At 37.5% G+C, this 26,369-nt stretch overlaps 1 protein-coding gene across 5 annotated transcripts in view; it reads right to left on the minus strand.

The window, feature by feature from the left end:
* Positions 1 to 25,796, minus strand: part of osa (trithorax group protein osa) — a 241,730-nt gene extending 215,934 nt beyond the window's left edge. For all 5 annotated transcript variants that reach the window (XM_089640374.1, XM_089640375.1, XM_089640377.1 and 2 more), the window contains exon 1: positions 24,796 to 25,796. In XM_089640374.1, coding sequence (XP_089496500.1) covers positions 24,796 to 25,356 — 561 coding nt within the window. In that variant the 5' untranslated portion in view covers positions 25,357 to 25,796. The remainder of the gene's footprint in view (positions 1 to 24,795) is intronic.
* Between the last annotated feature and the right edge of the window lie 573 nt (positions 25,797 to 26,369).

The following is a 26,369-nucleotide window of genomic DNA, read 5'->3' on the forward strand; positions in this document are numbered from 1 at the left end:
CTGTCCTTTCGCCTCTCTGACTTTATTTAACACTAAGCGCTCAAAAATTTAATTTAAAACTGAATACAGTTTAATATATTGCACACGGTTGAACATAGCTTCTTTAAAGCGGAATACTTCTGGATTTCCATTTGGGATACCTTGAAAACTAGCCTTATCTACGATAGAGACCGGTGTAATTTGAATTCTAAATATTTTATCAACATACATGACTGAACCAAAGTTTCACTATCTTCTTGAATAAATTATTTCTGTTAACAGGCATTAATGCCATTTTAAATGTGATCCCACTTATTGATTAAGTTATTCACACATCTGCCCTGATAATGGTGTCTGAAACGTTGGCTAAAGGAGTTAGTGCAACACGGCATAATACCCCAAAAATAAATCACTATAAGTTATAAACATTAGCAAAACGCAACCTAAAGTGAAATTTTAAGGAAAACAATTTCAATAAATATATTTAAAAAAATGTAGCTCGTATTATGTGATGCCACCGCTCGGAGGCGATTGTAGGGAAAACATTTCCGAAGAATCGGGTAAGAAATAATTGGCAACATGATTGAATATATCGCCCGGAGCCAAACATCGTTTCCTAATATTCCTCTACCGCAAATATGGACCAATGATCATACTTCTCCGGAAATCAAGGATCTTATGCAATGTTACGCTGACCAGATAATATATTATTAAGCCACATAAAAGTACCGATTGAACAATACCAGTTATTAAATGGATTTTCCGAATATTTTTAGACATATTCAACGTAATTAAGTTTATTTGATCCTTTCGATTGAAAGGACACTAAGTGACTCAAAAAACTAAATGATTTAGGTATATAAAATATGACTGCTTCAGCACAAGATTGAAGGTAACAGACTATGACGTAAAAATGATGAGGCGGGACTTATTTTATTTTATCGTAAATCGCATCGAGCGTGCAGAAGAAAAAAACAATCGTCATTTAGAATTTGGTCTGGTGGTAGGTGGTAGGGAGAAAACCTTAGATTTGACAGTAAAAAAGGGCCGACTTAATGATGGCCTTCCTCAGGTCGTACTTTGTGCAACACAGTAGTAGCACTAGTGGTAGGTAGCGAAGACCATTCATGGAATTCCTCCGGCCGCCCTGCTTTACGTCTCCGCCACACATGTTGTTTGTTGGTTGTGTTTGCGAGGCTTTGTTTTCCTTTTTTGTCACACACGACGACCGTTTAACGATATTGTTTATTTTTGCCGCGGCCGGCGCGGCGGCAACGGGATCTCTCGTATGACCAACCAACCTTGGCCAGAAACTGAATAATTGCGATGGTCTTCAATCAGGCTACCACAGCCGAGGTGATTTACATTTTATATTATATTCACGGGCACCGGGCGAGGAAGGTCGTTTACTTTGACGAATTAAATATCGCGATACACATCTCACTCTCATCAGGCCATCGACGGTATTCAGATACGCGAGTACCACTCTTTTGTCGGCCAAATAACCGTATTTAATTGTGTTCATATTATTTATTTACGTCCAATATTTTGATACGGCGATGCAAAAAATCATGGGTAATGATGTCCAATTACGACCAGGTCACGATTCACGATGTCTTTGAGAAATGTCTGTTTGGTCTGTCTATAATCGAGAAGGTATAGTATGGTATAATATATGTGTTACGTGATGCAACTGAACACCTATTGATCGTGAAATCTCATTGGAAACAAAATTAGTCATCCTTACTCGATAATATGCTATTTAGGCGTTACATTAAGGTCGGATTATTTCACAGAATTTGCCATTTCATAAAATTTCAAAGTTAACATTAAAGTTCTATTCAAGATTTGTTTATTATTTCATCACGGGTTGAATAGGACTTTTACAGAACTTCAAAACTCTGTGAAACAACCAATCCAAAATATACAAGGTGTGGCAAAACATGCAGTGCAGTTTTAAAGGGCCGGTAAATTCCGTGTGGTGGGGGTAGACACCTGAGTATTCTCACTGTGTCGGGAGGGTCGTGTCGTTTTCAGTCGTTACCATGGTTTGGTCCGGACAACACCGGGGCTTCGGAGCCAGCACGTTTCTTGAAAATGGCCGTTCATTCGTCACCACCCAGCAATTTGTGACTTCTTCCTGAAGTCTACCAGAAGGAAATGTTTTTAAACATCGGCCTCACACCTTGGAATAACTAAAGGATCGAATTCGGGAGGAAATCGCAGCAATACCCGTCGAGATGTGTCAAAATGCGGGCGAAAACTTCAGAAATTTCTTTATTTTTAATTAACTTAATTTGACTTCATCAATGTATCGCTGCTGGTGGCATCTCATGTCATCTTTAGGACTTGATGCATAAAACGGCATGATGTACAGAATAAATTAAAATAAACCCCATTTCCGTAAGTTGCGTCTTTTTTAATAACCATTCAAAACTGCACGGTCTATTTTGGTGCGCCCTGTATTTTACATACGCATTCACAAAATTCGTTAATTTTATTTATTCATATTGTGTATTCATTTTATGTTGTCATTACTTAGTTATTAGGTTTTTTATTTTCTTTTTTGGGATTTTACTGGGATTGCACCATCCTCCTCCCATTACTGCCAGATTAAAAAATTGTAATTAAATTAAAGTATTATTCGACCACTAGATAGATACCCTCCTTTTCTCCTTAAAAATAAAGGAATCTACAATTTCATATCGGTGATATTAGCACACACAGAATGTAATTAAATTTGAAACGGTAATTAATACTGATACCTCCCATCCTGCAAAGTATCTACGAATATCTTAAACAGATACAGCGTAAGTCTAAAAAGTTCTTCCCTCCACATAATCTTTACTAAAAGGCGAAAGATATATTACATTTTTAAGGGAATACAATAATAATATTAGTTTGTATGGGTATTATTAGACAAACCTTTTTATATATTCAAACGAAAATAAAAGCCCTTTTTTTATTTTACAGACGTCGATCAATATCTTTCCTTGGTCAATAGGCTGTAAGAACTAAATGACTGGCCATATTTATTGACTTCCTTCGTATCAGTAATACTGCAGGAAACTTTATAAGATCGAAGAGTTTCAGATTTCTGCACGGGAGGTATGAAAATATGAGCATCTTTCTGAGCAAGTGAGTTGAATGACGGGAGAAAAATCTGTGAAACTGGGTCAGTTAAGCTTCAAGGGGTGACCTGAATGCCCATCCTCTTCCAATTGGACCAATACTCCCTGGCGTTTAGCCAATGTCATATCGCCACTTGCCACTTGCAGGCCAAACACGTCATGCTCGCTGAATGCACTTCTGTCTCCGGCCATCGTCAGGACCATCGCTGGCAAAATTACTTTATATATTTTTTTCGAGTTTCATTTCATTCGGTTCTTACATTTCAAGCATGTGCTTAAGGCAGTGAAGAAGGGTGTATCTCGATTACAAACTAAATACAGATGTTAAAAAACAAACATACAACATATTCAACCTTGATTTTTAAATCTAGGTTGAATTGCATTAGGTATAGTAAAAGCTATACATGTTCGGAGGTAGGTAGGCATTGTAGGCACTTATCAAAACATTACAAGGGTAATACAAATCCGTGTGAAAGGCTTCCTCCCTCCTCACCCCCCTCCCCTCCCGCGCTGGTTGACGGCCGGAGGGGGAAGAGGCTGGGAGGTGGGTGGGGGAGGGAAGGAAGGGCGCAATAAAAATCGAACCCAAACACGATTTACGTAATACGGTCTTCACTACACAATTAGGCTCCGGCGGATAGGGAGGGCAGACGGTTAAATAGGTTAAGGAGGGAGCAGTCGAGGAGGGGGCGGTGGGAGAACTTAGGATAGGTCAGCGAGTTAACGTCTTCTACCCCGACGAACAGATGTGACCGAAATATATATATTATATATAGGATGGGGGAGTAACAGGCTAACAGGTGCACCGGGTGGTGATTGGGAGCGGGGGAGATTAAGTGTTATTAATGAGGTGTTACATTGTGGAGACGGCGGCGAGACGGCTGTTATTGCGGTGGGGATATCATATGTAACTAGGAGTAATGTGTGGCACATCGTGAAAGTTATAAATCACGGTTGCGTCACCTCGATCCCTGTACTAAAACCACCAGCACCAAATTCTCGAGCAAAATTTACCGCCAACATCTTGGACACAAAACAGTGGTCGGTATAATAATATAAAGGCAAGCCGTTTCTGGAGCGCTGTACCGTCAACGTCGCCGTCGGCATTAATCTAATAATAGTGGGCGCCGAGGCGTCGCGCGCTGCTACTGCCGCCCCCTGCTCCCCAACCAACCAACTAACCAACCAATCCATCCATCCATCCATCCATCCACACAGAGGTCTAGGCCGAGGAGCAACCAACCACTACCACCAGTTTCCACTTTTCTATCAATACATCCACCTGACGCGGGATTCACCACAGAACCCTAACATTGAAACCCACACTTCACATGATAGACGTCATCGCATGCACACTTTAACGGTGCATTCTGATTCACTATAATAACAACACTCACGATCAAGAATTAACACCGTGTGAAGGAATGTTACCCGAATTCAATGTCAGTTTAAAGGTTAAGATTATCAATGTTGATGTTGTGGGCGATGCAAAGGGACGAGCTAAGCTTATTTACGTGAGAGTTCTGATATACCATTGGGTATTATGTGTAAAGAATTTATAAAAGTTCCGAAGGAATACACATTAGGAATCTTGTTACAATTGACAATCGAGGAGATGAAAAGGATACCTACATACTACCCACTGAAAACAAAGTGAACACTCACCTACCTGGAAATAAGCACACGCCGGTTGGGGATGGTGATAACGATGATTCAAGAAACGGAGAGTTAAGATCTCCGGCATCAAAAGACTTGAGACATATTAAGTCGGCCTGCATAGTCCAGTGGTAACGCATTGGACTGCCATTCCGAAGGTCGCGGGTTCGAACCCGGCGTGCGCAAATAAATTTTATTTGATTAATTTGTGTTATTTCACAATTAATTAATTAAAATAATAATATATAGTATATTTGCGGCACGTTCCAGAGTGGAAGATACTACCAGTATCGCCCTGGTGTAAGACCACCATTCAGAATTGAAACGTTGCTCCAAATGGCTTTAGCCGTGTTTAGTGACTAGATCTGAATAGCCAGGTACTTCCCCACCTTCCTCTTTCCCTTCCCCACTTACCTTCAGCCTCACAACATCCCCCAATTGGGGATGCCATAGTCTCACTGGCTCCAGACGGGAGCAGTTGGGACTCTTGTGAGGTATTCACTATAAAAAAATAAAAAATAAAGTGACGACTCACGACCTTCATCAGAGAGTACGGACATCTTGCATAAGCGAGCATGTACATCGAGTGTGCCAGGAAAATCGTCTAAAACAATCAACTAAATAACACAAAAGTCCCCGGCGGACTGTCCAAACACAGTCCAAATCGCGTCATGAATAATTCGCATTCGTTTAACTTGTGTTTATTTTGTAATCTGCCGAGAGTAAATACACTACGCGGCCAAACAGCGGGCGGAGATAAACGTGGGAGTGGGAGTGGAAGGAACCAGCAACTAGCGGGTGAGTGCATCATACCTACTGAAATATTACGAAACGGGCAGATTCTCTCGCTCTGCAACTTGCAACTAGCACGCAACTAAGGATACGTGGTAGACGAGATTTATAGCCCTATTGAGATCTAGCAAAAATATCGGCGCTTCGGATTTTTCTACCAACGTTAGTCACTAAAAAATGGCTATTTCCAAGTACAGTACTGCCATAGTAGTACATATTGGTCAAAAGCATCCGAGCCAAACGCTTGGGTGTAAATACAGCTTATAATCTACGCGATATTTTTTGTGAAATAGAATGTGCCATACAGACAAGCTTTGATGACGAACGATTTAATTGCAACGAAAATGACGTATCGAAATGAGAGAGCAATAAAATATGGATTTCCTGTTAGGCATGCAACAAGGAAACGATGTGAACGTGAACCAAACTGACGTAATGGTGTGTGACGTCAGCAGGACTGATGCCAAACATATAAACCAACAATGTGAGAATGTTTATTTATTGTTGTTACGTATACAATAAGCTGAGGACATGTCAGGTTAATGACATTCATTTAAGTCTATTTGCAAATAATGACCACGTGCGTCTGGCATTTTCAGCCGAGATCGTCAATTAGATTAGGTAACAATCACATTGTCGGGTACCTAACTACCTCTACCGTATATCAATAATTACTTTTACGGCAGTTAAGGTTTCAAACGCCGAGTATGAGTAGATAAAAATACGCACGCAGAGCATTTCAAACTAGCGAATCCGAGAAAACAGTACTCTTGTACAGAAAACATTTAACATATTAAATACATGTAAATAATTGCGAGCTCTATAAGAAATTTTATTTTGTATTACTTCAGAAGACTTCTTTTCCCAAACGTTCATTACTTCAGCACGAAAAAAACTCGACGTACACATCAATCCATTCATTTTGTACGAGTTTGTAATATGTAGATGTTCTTATCTCTGGGGATGTGAGGAACACGAAATACAACGCCGTAGTCACCAGTCACAAAGTTACAGCGACAGCGGAAAAACCTAGTCGGAAAATAATGTTACTAAGTTAGTTGAGAATGTGGTACCTACGTACTGGGCTGTGTGCGGCTGGCGGTCGTAAAAACAGACTGTAGGGTGAGAAGAACAAGGGGAGAGGGGGAAAGAAGAAACCAGCTTACTGCCAGTTACATTCTATCTGGTTGGTCAACTCGCTAGAGGAAATTCGCCATAAATTTATTGCCCTGACAAAAACGTTCCGGGCTTATTATTTTACACGCGGAAATGTCATTAATGTTATTATATTAGTTATTATTAATTCATTAATGATAAAAAAGATACACAACGCGTTATTTATAACTAAATATATGTGTTGTCTAAAAGCTCAAAAGTTTGACAGAAACGGATATAATTAAAATAAAGCAGAAAAAGCATTTTGTCCGTAAACGTTGCGAGGAATGAAACGTATATTCGGGCCGAGATAGATAGCGACTATGGGAGCTAAAATTGAAAAGCTCATTCAATTTTAGAATGTTTCTAGCTCGGTTGGTTGGTTGCTTGGCTGGCTGGCTGGCTGACTGTTGGACCTCCCGTGTCGGCAGAAGTGGTCGGACGGGATTTGAGAATCTAGCATAGCTCGCTTCTCCAACAAATAAATTTGAAGCCTAATTTCAAGTGCCCAAATAAAAACCGGTTACCACTCGGTCCGAAATGGCATACAGCGCTCTCTCGGCGGCGAACTGCCGAGTGCCGAGGACACTGAATATTCATATTGCGATATAGCTTTTTTATTTTAGCCGTGTACCCATTTTTAATCCGATCTACAGAGACAATAAAATGAGTATTTTTATCTCCGGCTTGGGTGGAAAAGGCTGGTGGAGATTAAAATTATACAATAAGGTATGTTGTAGAGGTATAATATAAATAAGGTATGTTCAGTGTTCAGATATTCAGCCGAATACTTTGCACCGGTGAAATTCTTCACTTACTTATAGTTTTATAATTGCAGTACATCAAACAATATATTTATTTTTTTAAACTGTGAGGAAACAACCGGACTTTTCACTGTTACCACAAGACTTGTAATTTTGGCCGAAAGCTATACTTATCTGTCTAAGAAAAGATTGAACTAGAAAAATATCTGGTTTTATACTCCATATTTATAAATTATCTGAAAAGTATATAATACGATGGAATTTTGGCGTTAAAACATTTTATGGATCTTAAAAATCAGCGTTGATATATTTTCACCTGATATTGATGAAAGAAACGATATAGTTAGTTAATTATTTAATTTTAAAAAATTATTTTGATTTAAAAATAATTTGCTAATTAAATTGAAACTGTTTTTTTTCAATGGTGAAGGTAGGACCTAACTCTTCTCGAATGTTGTTTAAATTATTTTATAAATTGCCGGTGATAAACAAAAACATCAGTCGTAAAATTCAAATTCTAATAGCCATTTTTCAGTCGAAATAATTGGCCAAGCCTGACCTATAACAGATAAACAGCAAAAGCTTCCGAAACCAAATCCAAGACACCGAAACTAAATTAAAGAACTCTCTATTATGTTGAAACGCAATCGATAGGGAAATCTTAAGCACATAAAATGGGTAATACAGTTATATTCTCCTTCAAGTGTGTGCATACGGGTGTGTGAGTGTGGCATGGTGACGTCACAGTGCGGTGTCATTCGACACAGGTGCCCGATAAAAAAGGAAAAGCACGACCGAACGAAACGGGAGCGAAATGCGAGGAAAAGAAATAAAATAAAACCTACCCGCGGTATATTGACAGATGAGTGCGGTTGGCCGCCGCCACGTGCGCCCTCCACCACACCAGCTGATCGAGACATGAATAATATGGTAAAAGCTAGCCAGATACATAACATATACCGACCGCACTACACTATAATAGATACCTAATAGGGAGCTACCTTCTACAGGAGGTACAGTGTGTAGGTTAGGTACCATAGCCCCCATCTACCCCCAGGAAATACGGAACCGGAGATAGATGTTTGCATACGACAAGAGCCGCGCGAAGCCGCTGAAAGGATGAATGGATTTGGATTTTCGATACTAACCTACATGAAATTATATGACAGTATGTGTAGTATGGTGTGCAAGTGCTTGCAGACTTGCAATGATCGGTATGTCAGTTCTCGTGTTTACACAAAATATCCCACGTGCCGCGCTCGGAGTGGCTGTGGTCCTGTTGCGAAAATCGACTACGATTTTATTTCCTTTGACGCACTTTAAGAGGAAGCTACAAGCCAAAAATGTGTATATTCTTGGTAGACCTTATATTGTAGGTAAAAGGCATTAAAATCGCTTGACAAACGGAGTCTAGAAACGTTCGATTTTAAGCACAAAACTGGTTTTTATTTATTTTGTAAATAATTTTAAAGGAAAGCAAAAAAGTTAATCAAGTGAAACTCTTACAGATAATCTTAGCTATAATACTGTATTTTAAGTTGTTTTCTTTAAGCGTTCATACATTTCTATTGAAAAAAATTTTTTTTTAGTAGTTTACATTTATATTTTTTATTGAGTAATTTATATTTTCAATTGTATTCTACTCAAGCGAAACGATAGGAAAACATTCAATTTATCTAAAGCATATTTTTTGACATTCATAATGAACACCAATTCGTTATAAAGATTAATCAAAATAGTGATTTGGCGTTAAGCTTCGCCTTAATCTGGGATCGGCATAGCGTTCACGTCTTACATACAGTGGTGGTTCAAGGCCTATCCCATTGGGAGTTCAATCGGAAAAAAGGAGAAAAAATCACTCATCTATAGATCCTATGTTAGTCTTTTCTAAAATTATATATATATTTTTCACTAGATCTAAAGAAATTTCATCATACTACCACCACCACTGCATCAGAGATTAGCGACTAAGATACGTCTGTGGATTATAATATATTGAACGACTAATGAGTAAAAAAAAAAAAGTTGTTTTAAATTCGAACTTCAGTTAACTAATCTCATTATTGAAGACAATATTAGAGATTCCTAAACGGAAATCTGAAACAGAAAAAGGTACGGTCACATCGGACTCGAACCCAGGACCCTTGCCTTGCCGGGGCACCGTCAATATTGTCTTCAATAATTAAATATTACAATTTGAGGTTTTACTCACTAAGTTATTCCAAAAAATAAATAATCTCATAGTCGCTGCGCACACGTGCAGCTAACAGATTACTAAGGTTTACACCAACCCTCGCATCGTTTACCGCTGAGGCGCCGAGTATGTTTTGTGTGTACTATTTCATAGAACAGAAAGTTCCATAATCGCTGATTTTAAAACGCAAAGATCTAAACACTAAGGACGGGTTGTTTCACAGAATTTGAACAATTCATCAATTTTAAAAGTTGATTTTCAAGTTCTGTGAAGGTTATATTCAAGTTATGTTGATATTTCAGTTCTGAAACAATTGGACAGTAATGATATAATAACAGAACCTTTACGGAACTTTAAAATCAACATTAAAATTTGATGAATTGTAAATCTTTTTTAAACAACTCCCAAATCCTTAGGGCTGGCTGTTTCACAGAATTTGAACAAGTTCTGTTATTGTTTCATTATGGGCCAGTTGCTTCACAAAACTGAAATAATAATAGAACTTTGACGGAACTTGAAATGTAACTTCGAAATTAGATGAATTGTTCAAATTGAATAATATTATTTGTTTTTCAAAGAATTGCTAATCGCTGACCTCTGTACCTAATTATAATAAAACTGTCTACGCAAGCTGTGCAGATACTCGACAGCAATAAAAAGCACCCATTCAGCCGCTCAATCAATAGTGCTTACCAACAATAATTTCAACACAATGCAAATATGAAGTCGGTTTAAGCAATCCACGGGGCGGTGGGTGGTGGGAGAATCGATTGGCAAAACTCGCGGTGCTATTGACCCAGAACGCGATCTGTCGCTGCGAGGTTAACGCAGTCGACTAGTCGTGCTGCTAAATACTGGATACACGCTGCCCCTGGAAAGCTGATCGTGACTGATGACTTTGCCAAGCTAATTCAATATGTCACTTTCATGGTTTCGACGAAATCGTGAAGGAATTTGTATTATATAGTTGTTAGATTACACTACGAGGACTTCTACAGCAGAGTGGTTAATAAGCTTAACTCAGGGCCCGGAGGACTCTGGGTGAAAACCGGGCGGAGATCCTTTACCGATCCTTGTATACTGAGGAAGTGAACGTTGTCCTTGAAATAATGTTGATTACAATACATTCAATCAATAATTAGCAGTGAAAATATTACTTTAACCCGATTATGTATTTTTTAAAGAGACGATCTGCCCGTAAGAGGTCAGGCCACATACCATTCGCGTCAGATTTATAATCTATTTAGCTATATAAATAAAAATGTTCGTCTGTACAAAATCTTGAATCTCCGAAAGTTCATCAAAGATTTTTTTTTAAATTTTGATACAAGGTTGCATTCGAATAAGCTTGTATTTTTATATACCTATATTATATAGATGTCACCTGTGAGAGATAAAAAAACTTTTTTTTCAAAAACAGGGATATCTGTTGGACGTAAAAGCAATACGCGCTATTTTTCTATATGTGCACAGACAGACTGAGCCACAGCGACGCGTGTCGGGGTACAACTAGTAATACAATAAATTACATTTGTATAGCGGAAGGTTGTGATACGGAAGATTCCACCTGAGTGTGCTTTTTCTTAAACGTGATAATAAAAATCGTTTCAGGGTTTACAGTGACGTAAACAACCTATTTAATTTAATATAAGTTTTGATAGTGTTATCTTTACCTTAATTCCTTGACAGTGTAGCCCAGTCGCTGATGAAAACCACATCAATATAATGATTATTATTATTGTTTGGACCTCGTTCATAAGAAGAATCTCAGTATTGTCCTGGTGACCTGGTGAGAGACTCCATTCAGAATCGAAAAGGCTTACAACACGATTGCAAGTTTGTGTCAATATTAACCGACAGTTCAGATTAAGCCATTTAACTTTATTTATTACACTAATGAGCGATAAACTGGATACAGACGTTCAATAACTCAAATAAGTTAAGGCGATGCACTACGTCGTGTAATATTTTAAATTGAGCCGCTATCAATAACAACCCTTACGTAGATGGCGATAAGGTTTAAATTCCCGCTTAACACCATCCGCCTGTTTTGATTTATGCAAGAAAAAAACATGGCCAAAAAGTGCCTTTTATTTTATTTTGTGGATCCTCATCTTCAGGCATAAATATTTTTTTTCGATAATTTTATAAATAACTTAATTTGCCACTTTATACAATAAAATCATAACCGAAAATGGGTTCGTAAGTAGGAGATTTTGAACTGTAAAGCAGTTTTCATAGGCCTTTACATTATTTTTTTCTGGGCTTATAAAAAGACTTACCTAAAAAATACTCGATTATTTCAAAGGCCAAGATGTATTCTACTCGCAGTATTTAATTAAAGCATCTGAAACATTTGTAGGCGACTGAATTTTCAAACCAAAAACACATGATTTTGCATTACTACGTATGGCATCGCTTTAATCGTAATGGTATGACTCATTCCTCAATAAAGTCGAGAAATGGGGAGATAGGTGTTGAACATAATTTTTGTTTTATATGTGGTGTAAAATCATGCATTCTTATCGGTCATTGCAAAAATAAACTGATTTTAATTTATTGATAAAAATGTAAGAGTGCCATACAATCTTAAACTATAACGTGCAATCAGAGTAGCAAAAATAAGAAATGCAGTTTTTTCGTCTAAAGCAGCGTAAACTCTAACGGATGGTGAGCTCATGCATAATGCAATCTGTACACTGTACACCCTTTTCTGTAATTTTTAGGTCAGGTCAGTTATTTTTGGCCGCCGTGACATTTCGTTTGCTGGTTAAAGAGCTTCGAAAGATAGGTAGGTACATTAAATATTTACAAAAATAAACGCCATAATGTGTGTTCCATATTTAAAACCAAGAACAATGTTTTCAAAACGGAATTTATGTTTTTCGGTACTTTCTTAGTGTCCCTGCTAGTCAACCTGCAATCATGTCATACGATTCAATGACACATTATGTAATATGAAATAATACTGAATGGATTTCATACAGAGCAACTACAGTGTTTGCTGTGTAGAAACTATCAAAACGTTTGAAGCAAGAGGCAGTATAATATAGTAGGTATTAAGTACCAACGCTGATATTGACGGCGCACTTTATACGCAAAATAATAGCCCCTATTAAAACCATTAAATCCTACAAGTTAGCATGTAACCATGGAGATATTTGGAGCACAGCTGTCGGGCAGACGCAGACGGAGCGGCGGATCGACTGACTGTCCATAACTAGTCCACCACTCTCCCAATACAGAGTCGTCCGGCCGTTTATAGACGGAGTTAATGATTCACCGCAAATACATAGCTATATTAACAGTTTTTTGCGTTAACTTATATCAATTCACACGTGAGGCTCATCTCAGAAGCGGCAACGGTGCCATAGTAACCGACAGCGAGTTGTGAGTATACAGATGGTGATGTCACCAGCCTATGGAGACACGGCCAACAACTAAACTGTAAAAACTTTGTTCATCGAGTACCGCACAAGAACTACTCTCAACCGTATGGAACCAGTGGAACTATGGCATCTCCAAATTAAAAAACATACAGACATAGCTTTTACTGTTTAGAACGCAATATAAAAATATTAATTTCGAGCAAGTTTCGATGCAGAAAAGCGTTTGTTTCTGGGCTTCCTTTTGTATGAGCCGGAAAGCAAAGAACTGTGAACGTTGAATTTACTATTTAATGTATTTATAATTTATGAATATTAAAGAAATAAATAGACTCCCGTGTTTTATGTTCTAATACATTCAATTGAAACAACACAAAGCAAAAAATATCATACAGATAAAACACGGTAGTCCATTTAATTGGCCGTGCTGATTTATTTATTTATTTTTATTAGGTACAATATTTTTTACAATTCAAGTTTTCCAGTAATGTAGGCCTCACTAGGTGGCTTGCCCGTGCTGAGGCCTTCATTCAGATAAATTAGATTGGACGTAAAGAATTTTGAACTTATGGAACATCAACGGGAAATAAAATATTTTGCGACCATTTTTTTCTACGAGGGTATGGAGTTTTAAAATGTGCATCGTTAAGTTTATCTTATAAAGTAGCCCATCTTATCTGCTCGAAGTTGCAACAATACTGAATTAAAATGAAAGGTGTGCCATCAGTATTCTTTTTTTCGAACCACAAAAGGTGTTCAAGATGATTCGTATAGAGATCGAATATTGTTTGCATCATTCAACTCCATAATAGTAGTAACTTAAGGCTTTCTCCTTTTACATGTTCTTAAGAAGTGAACCCAATCCCATGGAATCAGTATATTCCTACCAATCCTACCATACAGCCTCTTCTTTTAACGTTCTTTTATAGAGTGTTCAGTAGTATAGACCTCCATGTGAGTATGGCTTTGTGACAGAAATTTATAAGTCAAGCCATAAGTAGAAGCCAGGTATATGCATAAACGATCATATCCATATTTTGGGCCGGACAATTATCTGAGAAAATCGTTAGTTCTTCAATATTTGCTAAGGCACTGCAAGATGCCCAATTAATCAAGCAGGAGCCCATCGCATTCCTACCCCTTCCGCCTTTAGTTTCATCCCACAGTTCATTCCTACCCCTCTCACCGCTTGTGTCATCGTGAATCGTAAAATTCAGACTCCACAATTGGTCTCTGATAGAAACTTAGACTATTTCAGTATAGAGTGGGTACAGACTTCTCCAAGTTAACCATTATTACATTCAAAGCATCAGCTTCTTTTGCAACGGTTTTATAAATAATCTTCAATTTATATAGAACAGTTGCTTTCTTTATGTGTTCTTCCAAAAGGCTTGTTTTGTTTTTTTTTTCAGAAAAATATTCACATCTTTTAAACAAATTTTAAGACTTTCGCAGGTGTCACAGGTTCGGTAGAAATCCATCATTCAATATATGGCGATAAACCCACAACGCCATTGTTATTCATTTCATTATATTGCTCAGGGAATAATTGTTTTTGGTGTAGGTATTTCGTTAAAAAAAGTAGGCGTCTTTTCTTCACGCCACGTTTTGGCGTATTAATATTAAAATAGTTTTTTAAGCTAGTTATTTTTTTTTAATTAAACCCAAACTAAGAACCTAATTTAGGATCATCGGTTCATTTTTTGGCTTAAATAAGAGAGTACAAATATACATTAGAACTTTCACATCAATAACGATGGCCGCCAAGTGAAGAATCAAATTTAATTTAAACGGAATAACTATTAAAATGCTATATCTTCTATTTCCAGAAAATTAAATATTTACTTCTTTTTACCATCCAACTGATACTGTTTTTAAAATAAAAAAAATTGCATACTAAGCGTGTCCCTATTTTTTATACATTTACCGCCCAAAGATGTACCATTCACGTTAGCCCACAATACTTGTATTACAGTAAAATTGTTAGAGCATAAACAACGTATGATGGACTCCCGTGTTTATGGAACTAAGATAATGTGTTGAATTTTATTTTTTCTTACAGCATAAACCTTGTAAAAGGGACATCTGTCGTTTATGCATTAAAGTAAATTGGTCTTCAGTGGTTTTGTAATTAGTAAAAATCAGTTAATTTATTTTTACGGATGTCACTGTTTCATCCACTAACGTAATGAATACAAAAATATTCTGCATATTCAATACAAAAGCACCAAAAAGTGGACTTTTAAAAAACAACAAGGTATAGAATTTAAATAGCAAATTTTACTTCATAATTACTATTCCACTAAATTATTATGTATATCACATATTTGTAAAAACCCGTATGGGCGTATAATGTAATATAAATATTTATGACTATGAGTACGAAGGTTTAAAACGGGGACAGTAAATTGTTAAGAGTGTTGGTGAACGATAACTTAAATAATGTTTACTGTCTTCTCCGTCATGTTCCTACAAAATTAATGTATAATACATATATACATTGATCGTTAAACCAAACACATACTAAACATTCTAATACGGTAAATCGATTGATTGAGGACCCTTTCTTCGAGTGGCCATACGAAAGACAGACTGCCTGTCTAAAATTTTACATCTCGCAACTCAAACATCGAACTGTGAAGATTACACAAAATATATTGTAGCTTACAATAATAGCGCCTTCAACCCGTATGATGGTGATACAATGGCTATAAACGTTACATAAAATAACGATAAATATTAAGCTCAGCGTGCATTATTATTTCATTATACTACGCTCTGAATGACGAAGGAAATAATTATTATTGCAAGAAGGTTTTTTTTAATGCCGTTTGATCATGATTCTATTTTTTTCCTCCGCAACTTCTCAGGAGAGATATCAGTCGGGCGAGCGCAGTTCTCATTGGCTGGCGCGGCGCAACACGATTGGTCGGCGACAGAGGGAAGGGGCGATAATATGATGCAGCAATGCTGGTCACCTTGGTCCGAATGTTCCTTTCCTCTCGGCGCTGGCCGGCAGCGGAGCGACAGATCTTTACGACTAGCGGAGGATAGCTTAGGACTTTAATGCCTTCACTGCTTTACACTGATTGTCGATACTGTGAAGCAAGGGCAACATTATATCCAAATCTAACTGAGAGCTCCGTTGTAGTCTCTTTCTGTTATGTGTGTTGTTCAAGAGAAAGAGGGAGAATGTGACAACGGAACCTTCTAATATGAAATAATGTGTAAAAGAACGAATAAAATGTTTAAGTATATAATATACCGATTATAGGTATATTGTACATACTTTTAGCTAATAAAGAAATAGGTATATTAAAAAGACAACAAAACAGTAAATAATAATACAAAAAGATCATAAAACATTATTTTGATGTGTTTGGTTTTCATCTTGATAAATTTTACTGAAGAAAAACTATATAAATTAACAAATAAACAACTAAGAAAAAAACATGCATATTATAATTATGTGCGGAAAACAACACAACCCACGCATAAATAAATCCACAGAAATTATAATAGCCAAGTCAAAGTTACAGCATGCGAGTTAATTACTAATAAGCAGCAACATTTAATTTAGTTAAATATGGTACAAAACCATGGCTAATAAAATTATTATAAATAATTACGTATCTATATTATTATGTCGTTATTAATATCATGACTCACAAACATGTTTAATTAATAATATGCAAATGTATCACAGATGAATAGGTTGGTCAAAAGCTAAGCAATTCATGAAAACTATAAAGAATAATAACAATTATATTGAAATGCTGCTTTTAAAATAAACTTAGAAGCTGGTAAAACGTCAACGAAGTGAAATTAGTGAGTCCACAGGTTCAATGTTCTTTGGTACAACATTAGAGAAACTGAACAGTGTTCCACGTTAGTTTACCTTCATACATCATATAATATTATAATGAAAGTTTAGTATCCGGGATGAAGTCAAGATAATATCAATGCAATGAATAATTGACTCCAAGTAATACATTTATTTACGGCCCTCGGTGAAAGTAGACAGAGGTTAAAGTACCTAAATATTTTCTAGTTATAAAGCAGAAACTGTGTTCTGTCGTTCGTTCTGAGACAGTAAAAACTCTCGAAAGGTGATCTATACTGTCATGGTTAGCGGTTGGTTGCACAGCTTATGCTGTCGTGGATTTCTTTTTGTGTGTATACGGCACGAGACTCCCAACCGTCTGAAGCCAGACTATGGCACTCTGAATTGGGATATGTTGCGAGGCTGAAGGAAGTGGGGAGGGGTAAGAGATGGGAAAAGGAAGGTGGAGAACCTGGCTATTCAGATCTCGTCACCAACACGGCTAAACCCATTTCAAGCAACGTTTCAATTCTAAATTGTGGTCTTACACCAGGGCGATACTGAGAGTATCTTCTACTCTAGAACGTGCCGCAAGTATACTATATATTATTTCAAATGAATAAATAAGACAAATTATTAGAATAAAATTCTTTCAGCTTTCAATAATCATTTCTATAATGATGTACAGAGGTTACAGACCTTTGAAATATCAACTTAACCTTCCAGCGGGCGCGCTGTCGTAAAATTTACGACAAACGCGCCTTATCGCTTCCCCCACTCTTACCACTTAGTCATAAGCATCAAGCTTCGAGATATGCTAGAGTCAAATCAAATCAAATCAAACTTCAATCATTTACCGCAATATATAAGTGCTGAATTACGGGATCAAAGTGAATTACGGTCGGGCAGTTGAACCGATAACAGAAGAAGAAAATAGAAGCTTTCCAAAATGCGGTGTTTGTCGGTTATGTGCACTGGATAAGAAAAGATCCTCAGCATCAATGAAGTGTTGCCGTTGCCTTCCTTTAAATGCAAGAACCATTCTTCAGATGAGGTGCTTTGTAACAATTGTAAGGATGAGAATTTTGATTCTGACTAAATAAGTCGATAAAATATTTGTTTTGAAACATTAACATGTTTAGAGTGTTGCTTCGTTTTTTTTTGAGAAAGTCAACAAATTTATGTTTTTAAGTGCTGCCTATTATCATTTTTCATAACCTTAAAGAAATTCACTAACATTTTTGTAAAGAAAACACCACTTACATGGAGAAAACTCGATGACGTAAAATTTACGACAAGCGCCCGCTCAAGGGAAATTTCTCAACGCGCCCGCTGGAAGGTTAACTACCAAAATAGTTTGGATCAACTTGGGAGGCGGATACGGGTACAGCCGTCCCGGTAACATTCATTGGATAACCAACACCTCTACCAAAGGTCAGCCCAAGTGGTTCGCTACGTTTGATGCCTTAGCAGGGGTGTCTGGGTTTATGGAATAAGGTCTGTACATGTCTTGGCGACGTGCGGACGCATCTGTCCACCAACTGCACGGCGGGCCGAATCTGTTGAGGGAGACCTTTTGACCTCTCCGGCAGGACTCACTCAACCTATCGCCTTGCACCGCAGCGGGAGGGGTGGGTTAATACGTCCGTCACACCGTGACACCCAGATACCTATCCACCCCCTACCTACCCATCATACTTTTTACCTTCACAGAACTTGGTCTCATCACACAGCTTAAACTATGCAGTTATGCACAAGAAATGTGCAACACAAAATAAACAATTAAATAATAAAGCTATAAGATTTGTGAGTGAAACAGTGAAAGCTCCAATAGCTGTAAGAAATTAATGTGAAGAGGACGAATAAGCATATCGGACAATTTTAAAACAGAATTATAAAAATATAAATATCTATCTACGTAACACGTCTTTAACGTCGTTCAACGTGCATTGATCAAGACTTTGATGCATGCAAGAATATATTGTATTCCTCGAGCAGTGATGTGATGTCAAGGGAAATTTCCCCAGATCTAGGGAACAAAAATATTTAAAAAAAAAATAAACAATGTAGGGAAATTTTCCTACGTTGACAAAATTAGGACAACTTCTCGGGAAATTAAGAATATTCTAAGCTAATTTTGATATATTCTGTAAGAATTCAAAAATTTTTGTGGGATTTTTTTAAGCGAAATGTACAAGAGGATACATTGCGGGGAATTATTTCTGATGAAATTCTCTAGCCACACAACCCCCCCATTAATTGAAAAAAAAATGTGGGGAATCCATTCTTCAAAATTTCCTTTAATTTGGGCATACCATCACTGTCCTCAAGTCGCAATTGCCGGGAGTAGTCAGTAGAGTATATTGTACAGAATATGGAAAGGCAGAGCAAAGATAAATAATAAAGGTCTGCGAAGGCTGACAAGAGGAAAAATATCCACTTATATTACTTGTACGAGATGAACAGTCACGTTCGTGCTGCGATATTATTACGTAAACATTCGATGCCATTCCGAACTAATGCTAGTGCTAGTCACCAAGTCCACTCTACCTACGTGGTCACGTCATGTACATATAGCACATATATACACTTTTAACTATACAGTCGGTGGCGTCGCCACAGTACATTTTAGGGATACCAGAACAAAAACTGATCCCTAACTTAGGTTAGATATCTTGTCATTCAAACAGTATTTACTTCAATACTTTATTTTTAATCTACAAAACAATTAATGGCCATATCAATTGAATTCCTAAAAAAAAATTGCAGCACAAAAACGCTCGAGAAGGGAAAAATAAATTAAATACAATACTCCCCTTCATAAAAAAGGTCGCTGATATACGGAGCAATAAAAACATTTGGCGAATTACCAGAGGAAATAAAATTATAAGAAAATATAAAGAAACTTAAATTACGAAAATCTATAATATGTGATTGATTTATACAAAAATTGTTTTGTATTTTAATAATATATGTAAATTATGCAAAAGATAAAAGTAAAAAAAAGATTTATATTAAAAAAACAAAAATATAAATTATTTGGACCAATGAATTACATATTTTCTGAATATTATTCTAATTTAGTTTAGAGTTAAAAAAAAAAAAACAGAATAATAAAACTTGTAATGCACATCATCAGAATAAACACAAAATTTAATTAAAAATCGGTAATCAATCATTAAATAATTATACTGCGATTATCTGACATTTGTATAGGTTTTAAAAGAAAATATTTTGACACGTTCTTATAACCGCCTACAAAGTTAACTATGTCAAGCTATACAGCCAGCATACAGACCTCTTCACAGAGGTTTGTGGTGCGAGCGCAGATAGATACTTAGTACTTACGTATGTTATTTTAAAAGTGTTGTTGATTATACATCTATATTTATATTGCCAGGTACGATGGAAAAAAATATGCACGTAAACATAAATCTATTGTGTAGGTAGATACCTACCAGTTTGAAGCAGACCTACCGACAGAAATGATCACGGTAAAACATCGAACAGGCAACACTTACCTGCGTCAATGTGGTAAAAAATGTATGTGGAAAATACGTGCCAAATAATAATTATAACTGACACGGGCTTGAGAAGCGAAGTAAGTACCTACTCGACGGATATTATGGTGACATCTGATGGAATTAATGATACAATGGTAGGTACCTAACCAACACCAGAAAAACGCTGTTAAAGAGTAGGATTTATTATTTTATTTATAGACGGCACCATTGCATCTTTTATAAATTATTATTTTGTAGGATAAAAACGAAATTAAAGTAAAAAGTTTAACGGCATAATTTCGATGATATTGTTCGGTAGATTTTTTTGATGGGTTGCACATTTTTGTTTTGTAAACTTGTACACAGAGAGAGAGAATGAGCATTTTACTAACTAAGGATGAAGCCTCAATATGTGAGATTTATCTGTGGTATAGCTATTTGTTAAACAGTATTATATATATTGACTGGCCTAAACAGGATGCATTCCTAGTTGGCTAGTCAAAATTTCCGCATATGTTTTATTGTATATTTTTTTGTGAAATATATTATTATTATATTCATGAATAAAAAATAATGCATTAGAGTAAACAATAATATCTAGTGAACCTATTATCAGTAAATGATAATGAACGATACAAAAGGAACAATGTTTTACCTGCATAATTAAAATATTATTCTGGTAATATATAACAAGATCGATCAAAAAAAATATATATTAAAATGCAAAAATCAGTCATTTTAAATACATGTAGGATAACGAAAGATTTTTTAAATATTTATGTTGAGGGATCAGTAGGATTTATAGGCCCTGTTAGGAGTTATACCGAGCCGAACCCTCTGATATGAAAAGTCGGTGAATTATTTTCCCATTTGATCTCTGGTGATTTGACATGTTGTTCTTGTATTTATTTTGTTTATATAATGCACTTGCATAATGTTGATTGACTAGATGATCATTTGTGGAAAAGTGTGTGGAAGGGTTTGGTTTTTCCTATGGGGAAGATTTAACCCGGACATAAAATCGGAAAGTAATCTAGGAGTAGAGACGGCCTCCGTGGTCGAGGGGTAAGGCACAAGACTAGCAAGCCAAAGGTCGCGATTCAAACCAAGGCAGAAGTTCATTTTATTGGAATAATTTATATCCAGAATAGAAGATACTCTCAGTATCGCCCTGGGGTAAGACCATCATTCAGATTGGAAACGTTGCTTGAAATGGGTTCAGCCGTGTTTGGTGACCAGATCTGTATAGCTATGTACTCCCCCACCTTCCGCCTCACAACATACCCCAGTTGGGGATGCCAGTCTCACTGGCTCCAGATGGTTGGGAGCAGTTGGAACTTGTTTAGCAATCAAACAGTTATTTGTAAGATACATTACAATGAATGCATTATGTTCCATCAATTATCTATATATGTACCATCAGATCAGAGCATGATGCCCATGCTCGTAAATCATTACGGTTGTAATGTTTGTTTGTTTGTTTTTGAATCTTTATTTAGATGTATGCAATTTTTTTCATACATCTAGTAGGAAAATATAAAAAATACAAAAATAACAATTACATTTTAAGAGAAAAAGATAAATACACAAAATTATATTATATAAGATATCTAGGAGACTAATGTGGATTAATAAATTAGTTAATCATAAATTATATTGTGAATGATGTAGTTAATTTATACCAACAACGGAAGTAATCTTCCGAACAGGCCTTCCATTGATATGCTTGGTGTAACTATAAGTGACCAGCTCAGGTACGGGGGCTCCATCGAAGCCAGAGTAAAGTTGGCCTCTCAGAAGCTGGGCGTACTGTACAGGGCCCGCAGATACTTTAATAGTACACAACTGCTCACCCTGTACAAATCGCAAGTGCGCCCTACTGTCGAATTTGACAGCCATCTCTGGTCCGGAGCCCCAAAATACCTGAAAAAAACCCTTGACTCTGTGCAGAAACGGGCGGTCCGTTTGATAGATTCCCCAATCTTAACAAACGGACTGCAATCTTTAGAGCACGGGCATCAGGTAGGTATGCTGTCCTTGTTCTATCGGTATTACAATGGAAGATGCTCTGAGAAACTAGCGTCAATGATCCCTTCGGCACCGGTACGTAGTCGGGATACACGCCAAACGCGCGCCCATCATTTGTACACGGTTGACATTTGTCACATGAGAACGGGTCGCTTCTACGATTCGTACTTAAGTTCAACAGCTCGGCTGTTGAACGAGCTGTCGGCCTCTGTGTTTCCTCCCTCCTACAACATGGGACTCTTCAAGACCCATGTTCACTCCTTCCTCTCCACAAAAAGACCCTCCACACAGCATCCCCAAAGATGACATAGGCCCTGAGGGAAATTATTTTCTTCAGGGCCTCCTGTGTGAAGTTAATATAAAAAAAATAATAATAATATAAAATATATTAATAAATCAAATGTTTATCTGTGTTAAATGCTTTAAAATTGCATTCTTCTCGGGGTTTAAAGAGCAGGGTTCAATGCCAGCGCCAGTCGGCAATTTCTACAAAGCACAAAAGAGCCAATGAATATCAGCTTACTACCTAATTATAATTACCATTTCCTATTGCAAAACTTCAACGAATGTTGTGCAAAGAAGTAACAATATTATGCACTATACAATTCGAACCGAAGTAACCAAAGAAGATAAATTATGTATTCCTTATTCGGGACCGGTGAAGGCTTCGATTACCATCATACTAACCGTAATTTCACTACAGCGACTGATCGCCCCATGTAATGCCTTCCTTTCTGAGTACAGAGCAGTCAATGAATGTCAACGTAATTACTACTTATTCATTACCATAACCTACTGCAGAACCACCGTGATTGTTAAGACAAAGAAGTTACAATAGGCACTATTCAATTGAGCAAAAGAAACTCGAAGAAGATAAATTCTGCAATCCTTGTTTGGACGGACCGTTGGTTGGCTGCATGTAATTCTTCCTCGATGTTATGGGATATTATGAATAGCGAGACAGTCGCCCGAGGCTCGGGCTATTGTGCAACGGCACCGGTAACGTAATGGGATTCCGGCCCAAAGCCCAAAGGTCGGAGAAATGAATCCGGTGTCCGTACTGTATACAGTGGGTGATCAGGACCAACTGCAGATTGCACACTGATGACCATGTGCTGACTGCACAGGCCATCCTTCCGGCATCGCGATAATTGGCACGACGCCGCCGCCGCCGCTATTTCAATGTCAATGTTGCCAGAGCGGAAAACATCACACGGCTGACTGCCGAGGCGGGAAATTATAATATGAATATATGAGTGGTAGGTACCGCCTAGGAATTTAGCCGGCGATGTTGACTAAATAAACAATCAAGAAACACGTTGAAAGCGGCAACCGGAGGCATAGTACATAATATCAATCATCATCAACCGACTGCTCAGCGCTACAAGCTGTGTGGCAAAGACGTAGCACTTATTGTGAAAAAAACAATTTATCTGTTAATTATTATACAAACATTTATGTTACTTAAATGAAATTGGCGGTAAATATAAAAAAGCCACTATGTGCACATAAACGAGATTTTTTATCGAACATTGCAATGAGCGCCGACATTCGAGCCGTCGTAACGCATAGATTGTTTGGTAATTAGGAGTTATATTCTAATGATGTATTAGGTACATAAGATTCAATTTACAGAAAGAAACAAAAAATGAAATGGAAGTATAGAGGAAACAATGTACCCATCTAGTCAAATAACAGTTCTAAAAAGTACATAGGTACATACATAACTAAAGTTTAAACTGCAATACCCTTTTCAGATCACGTTTATGGTATTTTAATAAATTATACAAATGAAAGGAATGTTGCGAGGTTGGAGAAAGTGGGGGAGGGGATATGAAAATGGGAAACACATATGTACTTGGCTTAGTTCAGGTTACTAAACACAGCTAAAGCTATTTTATAAATAATAATAACGTAGCATTTATATAGCGCAGTTTAGTGTCATTTCACTTCGAGTGCGAAAAACTTTTCTACTTTCAGTGTCACCAAGGTGAGAAAACAAGACAATACTGAAAATATCTTCCACTCCGGAACGAAGTGCAAAAATAACTACGTATATAATATTAAAAAATTATAAAATTCCTTTTGACTTGGCCTACCTAATCTTTGTGCGTGTCTGACAGATTGATGAATTTTCAGTACGATATTTATTCGTGTACGTAAATATAAAGCCTAACGAATATATTTTATTTCAAAATAATAAGTGATGACTGTGATGAGGCACAAACAAACGTCGATAAGTACGTCTAAATAACAATATAATATTATTATAAATAATAAACATTCCCGCCATAAAAAAAAAATATACCGCGGAAGAGGCCACAGGTTGTGTAATCTTGAAATGTGTCAACTGCTGTAAAAAGTAAACAATTTGATAGACTTACCGGCGAGGGGTTTCTGTAGGGCTGTGGGCTGTAGGGCGCCATGGGCCGGGGCGGATGGGGGCCCCAGCCCGGATAGGGCGCTGACGGCTGGTCGTAGCTGTTGGGATAGCGCAGCGGAGGCCCCCCACCCGACTGCAGCAGCGAGTTGAGTGTGGGAGTGGGCCCCGTGGGCTGCGAGATGCTCTGGCCCGACAAAAAGCGCTGCGGAGGTTGTAGGGGCTGTGCGGTGTGCGGCTGGCGGGGCACTTTACCTGGAAAGCCGGGCCGCGGGGCGTAACCTCCGTACATATCCCCTTCGCCGTAGCCCCTGTACTGGTAGTGCGGGTCGTGAGCCCCAGGCTCTGCATCCCCGCGTCCCTGGAACTGCCCCGGCTCGCCGGCCATGGGGGATTTGGCCTTTGTGTTCACGACATCCGCCGACAAGGCCCGATTGACGTTTTTGTCCGTTCCATTCTGCAACGGCGTATTTCTAGAGTCCGAGTGTTGGTCTGGCGGCCCGTTACCGGCTACCCGATCACTGTTGGCGTCGTTTGCTTGAGTTTCGGCTTGCGTAGCAGCCATGTTCGGCTTTCGGCTACAGGCGGCACCCGTCACGCGAACGAAAGGAAGATTTCTATGTTACGTCGTAGTTATTTAATACTGAACGCGCAAAATACTGTGGATCTTCCATCACTTTAACCGTAATTCATTCACTTCACAGACACTCGTACAAAACAGCGCGAGAGAAAACGATCACATTCCGACAGTCGACATTATTCACGTATCTCCATTAGTGCGAAAGGAGGTTAGGGGAAAAGGTTACATATCGTAACGTTTTAATAGAACATACACAAAAACACTCCGTAACAACGACTCTACAGTATTCGAGAAATGTAATACCATTTTAGATTTATCTTTAAACTTCCATTTTGGATAGAATTGAGGTATAAAACGGAAAACGAGAGAAATCACGATTGCCCGAACAATTTGATACCGCCATTAAACAGCGAGTTGTTCCTGCGCTTCTTTCTGACTCGTTACTAGCTTCACACCTATTAGTAGGCTTACGTTGGTAGTGGCAGCAGATATGGCGGATACATTTTAAAAACTAGTAGATTTTATTTATATTCTATACATGAAAACTAAAAAAGGACCAAGCCTATAAAACACTTACAACTTTTTAAAACAGGCATTTTTGATATTTATCGTGAAGAAGTATAAATTTTCTCTCTTTGAGTAAATTTCAAACTAGAAATGTACAAACAAAAATGGCGGCAATTTTTGTGGTACTAATATTTCCCGTGCATATTATTTTGAAATACTCGGGAGAACGCTTATTTTGTATGACAGCTCTTATGAATAAAAAATATTTTAGCAGCTTAAAAATATTCAGTTGTTTTTCCTCCAATGTTTTAAAGCACAAAGATCGTATTTTCTGAGGTCTGAGCCATGGAAAAACAAAGGTCCATTTTAATATATTACGAAGAGAAAAAATGATAAAAGTACCTACCATTTAAAATATTTTTTTCATGAAACAATATAAGGCGATTCTTTTACCTGTCTTCAAAGGGTGTATAGAAATAAAGTTATAAAAT

The sequence above is a fragment of the Hesperophylax consimilis genome, chromosome 15 (genome assembly GCF_061612785.1).
Source record: "Hesperophylax consimilis isolate HC1 chromosome 15, BYU_Hcon_1.0, whole genome shotgun sequence".
NCBI lineage: Eukaryota > Metazoa > Arthropoda > Insecta > Trichoptera > Limnephilidae > Hesperophylax > Hesperophylax consimilis.